Source organism: Micropterus dolomieu, linkage group LG21 (genome assembly GCF_021292245.1).
Source record: "Micropterus dolomieu isolate WLL.071019.BEF.003 ecotype Adirondacks linkage group LG21, ASM2129224v1, whole genome shotgun sequence".
In the NCBI taxonomy this organism is placed as follows: Eukaryota; Metazoa; Chordata; class Actinopteri; order Centrarchiformes; family Centrarchidae; genus Micropterus; species Micropterus dolomieu.
In genome coordinates, this window is record NC_060170.1 from 35,547,718 (window position 1) to 35,552,134 (window position 4,417).

The window sequence follows — 4,417 nt, forward strand, 5'->3', positions numbered from 1 at the left end:
TCATATAACGCTCGCCGAGCGGCGACTCCGACACGCCCTCAGAAACAGCGAGCTGCAGCACACAGCTCTCCTCTCCCTTCCAAACACTAGCTACCCTCCAGGCAGTCAGTGGACATAAAGTTGTTCCTGTGATGTAGAGACAGAGCTCAGTTAAAACTTTATGGATACAGATTAATAACTCACCGCTCTGAAACTCTCGCTCCAGTCCGTGTTGCCGAGCCGGTCGGCAACACGGACGGCTGAACCCGAGCCGTTTACCGGCTTCTCGCCGACCCGCCCTTCTCTGCTTCTGATTGGCTAGTAGTCCTTAACTAGGAACTGAGCATGTGCAGCTCCCAACAAAGATCATTTAGAGACAAGATGTATCACTCCATAGCTAAAACGAAGCCTTCAACACAGGCTGAGAAGAGGAGCTGCAACAATGTGCAGTAGGACAAACATATAACCATGTAAACCTGCTCTGGTACAAACACCTGAAGAAGATGAGGAACCTGAACATGAGCAGAAAACCAGCTCTTTAACTTTAAACAGCTTAACTCAATGTTAACACACAGGACTCGAACCCCCGGCCTCCCAGAGTCCATCCCTCCACCTCTTTAGTCATACGTCACCTGACTTCCTCCTGTGCCATCATCATCGTAACAAGCGTCTGAACAATCGACCTGTTGTTTTTCTGGTGAGGACGGGCTGAATATGATTCATTTAAAAATCTGTTTTTACATAAAATATCCAGAATGTAAAATCTGTTTTCTGGACCAACCAAGAATCAAATATTGTTTTTTAAAAAGCGTTATTAGCATAAATAAGTCTTTCACTGATTCACAGCGTTGTCTGCAGCGGTCTGATGATGTAACATTACATCATGTCTGATCAATAAACTGTCCCTGTGAAGTTATGAGTTATCAGTTATTTCTCTAAAGAGCTTCTGAATGAAGTTTTCTAACTTCTGGAACAGAACCTGGTTTCACAGCAGCAGATTCTGAATGATGCTACAAACACACTTCAACAACAAGATGTTCATCAGAGAGCTGCAACGATTAATCAATTAAACAACTATTAAATTAATCTGCAACAATTATTGATTAATCTGAACATTTATTAACCTGTAGAATCTGAATCAGTAAGTGCAGCTGAAAGAAACAACAGGATCTTTGTTAGAAAATCAGATGTTACAGATTTAACAGCTTAATTAATGTGTCACTGAGTTTCCGGCTGTGAAGCTGCTTCAAACCGGAAACAGTTCAAACACAAACGCAGTTTTTTTCTCTCAGCAGGACTGCAGCTGCTGCTTTAAAACCAGACTGATGCTCTGATATTCCGACATTTACTGCAACATTTAACACATTAACACGCAGATCACACAGGTGCAGAGACTCACCTGCGTTTCCTGCGGCCTCCTGGGTCGGGATGCGCCGTTGCTATGGCAACAGGACGCTAAACTGCAGCAGGAAAAAAAAACACAGCTCAACCGGAAGTTTCAGAATAAAAGCTTTTTATACAGATTAGATTAAAAAAGTACTTTGGGCTGTGTTAGGCTTCATTTAACGGATAAATGTGGTATTGTAATATAAATATTTAATATAATTTGGACAGTTTTATTTTGAGGTAAGTGAATTTTACAGTACTTTGATTATTTTTTAAGATAAGTATAATTTCTTTGATACTAAATGTGATTTAAAAAAATTCTGTTATATTCACAAGTGTAGTTTTCTAAAACTGCTCTAAGTTTTATAGCATTTATTAATGAGTTGATGATCATTTTTTTCAGTCACTGAAAGAAAACTAGAATAGTTCCTTAACTCTGAGTTACTCACATTGTATTTTGATTAAATCCCCATAATTGCTTTTATTTTATTATTGTTTTTTATTATTTTTTGTTACGTTTTTTGCTGGTTAGATTTAATTTAATGTAACATTTGAAATATCAATAAAGTGGGAAAAAAGCTTCACTTCCGCCGCCGACCAGCAGAGGGCAGCAAGAGCAGTGCTGCGTTCAGGGACTGTGGGGAACTACAGGAACAATGCGAGGACTGAAAATCACTATCAGAAATTTGATCCGTGAGGTGAAAATCATTTATTACAGATTTATCACTTTGCACATCAAGTTATTAAAGGAAAAGAAATAATAGAAAGTTGGGATGTAGAAAATGTAAAGAAATATACATCTATGAAAATGTAAATATAAAAGGAGTACGTGCAGTATTTTACAGTATAACTGAAATGTAAAGAAAAGGTTATAAGAGGGGAAAACACACTTTCCTGCATTCCAGAACAATCATTACTTGTTACAAAAGAATTGCAGATAAATAATTAGAAATACAAATAAATACAGATCAACTTTATTGTCCCCCGAGGGACATTTGTCTTAGTGCCGCATGAGGCTGCAGTAAGAGCAGTAACACGTGTGGACACATCACACAGTCCGCACCAATTACATTAGTACATTACACAAGTATCTGAGACTTACTATGTTCAATTGCGCTTAAAGCAGAAAACAATATAATATAACAATAAAATTAAAACAGCCCCAATTCTAAAATTAAAAAGCAAATTTAAGATCCAGTTGTTAAAACACCCTAGCGCACACGATCACTTATATTAAACTATGCTTAAAAGTAAATAAAGTGCCTGTGGCCATCTTGTTTATTCAGGAGCTCTGTGGGATGAAAGATAACTTATAGCGGTTACTTTTACATCTGCTGGCTCTGTAGCGTTTCCCTGAAGGTAAAACATCGTGTTCAGAGTGCAGAATGTGGGAAGAGTCCTTCAGCATGTTCTGTGCCTGAGAGACCACCGTTTTCTCAAAGATGGTCTGAAGGGAAGTGCAGTCTGGTTTTCCCACAACCTTCATCGCAGCTTGTATTAGTCTTTGCACTGGACGGTAAAGGTGCCAAACCAGGATCTGATCAGACTTTCCAGCACGGCGTTGTAAAATAAAGTCATGATGTTGGAACCCACCCTAACCAGTCTCAGTCTGTGGGGAAAATGCAGTCTTTGGGCCAGTTTGGCACACAAACACTCGACATGTTGTGTCAGTTACCCCCAATGACTGCATCGTCACATAGTCTCACTTCCCTGGAGTCATTTATCATCTCTTTAGCTTTCACATTAGTACACATTCACATGCACAGTACAAGTGTGGGCTGTAAGTATTATTTGCACGGTACAGAATATTTTAATAAAAATACTATGTCAAAATCCTGCTCAGCAGCATCGTGTTTCTGCTTTTTCAGGACTTACAAGACCCAATCAGAGAGCCGACCGCGAGCGGCTGCACCATCAAGTTTTGGCCTGTCTGCACTGAATGGCCCTCCGGAGTTCGGCAGCATTTCCAAACTTCTCCGTTTTAGGTCTTTGATTTTGCCGTCGTAGTCGGGAGGGGAGGTGCAAACGTAGCAGTTTTACATGTACAGTGCAAACAAAGATGAAATTAACAGACTCTGTTTAAACAAATTATAATTACATACATTTTATTCAAGATTGTTTGGTTCATTTTTATGACTGGTAATAAAAGTTGCAAAATAGCTTGAAATCTGATAAAATGACATAATTTTAGACTGTGGTGTCTCACCTTAATTACATCAACTCCGATTCCCATTCAAATTATTGGGCATGAATTTATAGCAACAAAAAGTGTGTGTGTGTGTGTGTATATACATATATTAAAAATTAAAATAAACTAAGTAAATGACACTCAATATTTCACAAGTCAATAATAAACATTTTAAGACATTTAACCAGTTTACAACGTTTAAATCTGCTGCGCCACTCATCAAAGTTATCAACATCCTCTGAGGCTGAGATCTCACCCTGAACACACCACGGGTCAGTCTCGTCAGTTCTCGCGTTAGTTTCTCGGCCTGAGGGAAAAAGATCGTCTCTTGGGGAAAAAAACGGGATCCACGGTTTAAAGTCGTGGAGCCGTTACCATAGAAACTCCACCCGATCCTGCCATAAATCAGTATTTGTCGCGTGTTAATAACTGTTACTGGGTAGTTTTTTATTCTACAATCACACGTGTTTACTTTAGTTTGGAGGCCGTCGTGTGAATCCCGCTCGGAGTGAGACGTCTGCTCTCTGCTGAAAAACACACGTAGCCGCTCTCATGTCTGCGCGGCGCTCTCTGCTCGTTTTCGGCAGAACCTCTCCAGCTGTCTGACGGTCCGCTCTCGGCTCGGCTCGGCTCGGCTCGGCGTGTGTCTCTATCCGGACCGCAGGGATGCTCCGGTCCTGGTTCAAAGCGGCGGCGGTCTGCCTCTGGCTCTTCCCCGGGTGTGTGGCGGCCGCCGCCCGGCTGTACACGGAGGAGGACCCGCTGGTGATCCTGAGCAGCGGCAGCCTGAAGTCCTCCGTGACGAACTCGTCCTCGGCCTGGCTGGTCCAGTTCTTCTCCTCCTGGTGTGGACACTGCATCCAG

The 4,417-nt window shown here is 41.3% G+C and overlaps 2 protein-coding genes across 2 annotated transcripts in view; one reads left to right on the plus strand and one right to left on the minus strand.

The window, feature by feature from the left end:
• Positions 1-2,851, minus strand: part of cfap77 (cilia and flagella associated protein 77) — a 5,144-nt gene extending 2,293 nt beyond the window's left edge. The window contains exon 1 of the mRNA XM_046035049.1: positions 2,695-2,851. Coding sequence (XP_045891005.1) covers positions 2,695-2,851 — 157 coding nt within the window. The remainder of the gene's footprint in view (positions 1-2,694) is intronic.
• A 1,053-nt stretch (positions 2,852-3,904) lies between these two features.
• LOC123960368 (sulfhydryl oxidase 2-like) overlaps positions 3,905-4,417 on the plus strand; it is an 8,427-nt gene continuing 7,914 nt past the window's right edge. Inside the window, exon 1 of the mRNA XM_046035050.1 lies at positions 3,905-4,398. Coding sequence (XP_045891006.1) covers positions 4,220-4,398 — 179 coding nt within the window. The 5' untranslated portion in view covers positions 3,905-4,219. The remainder of the gene's footprint in view (positions 4,399-4,417) is intronic.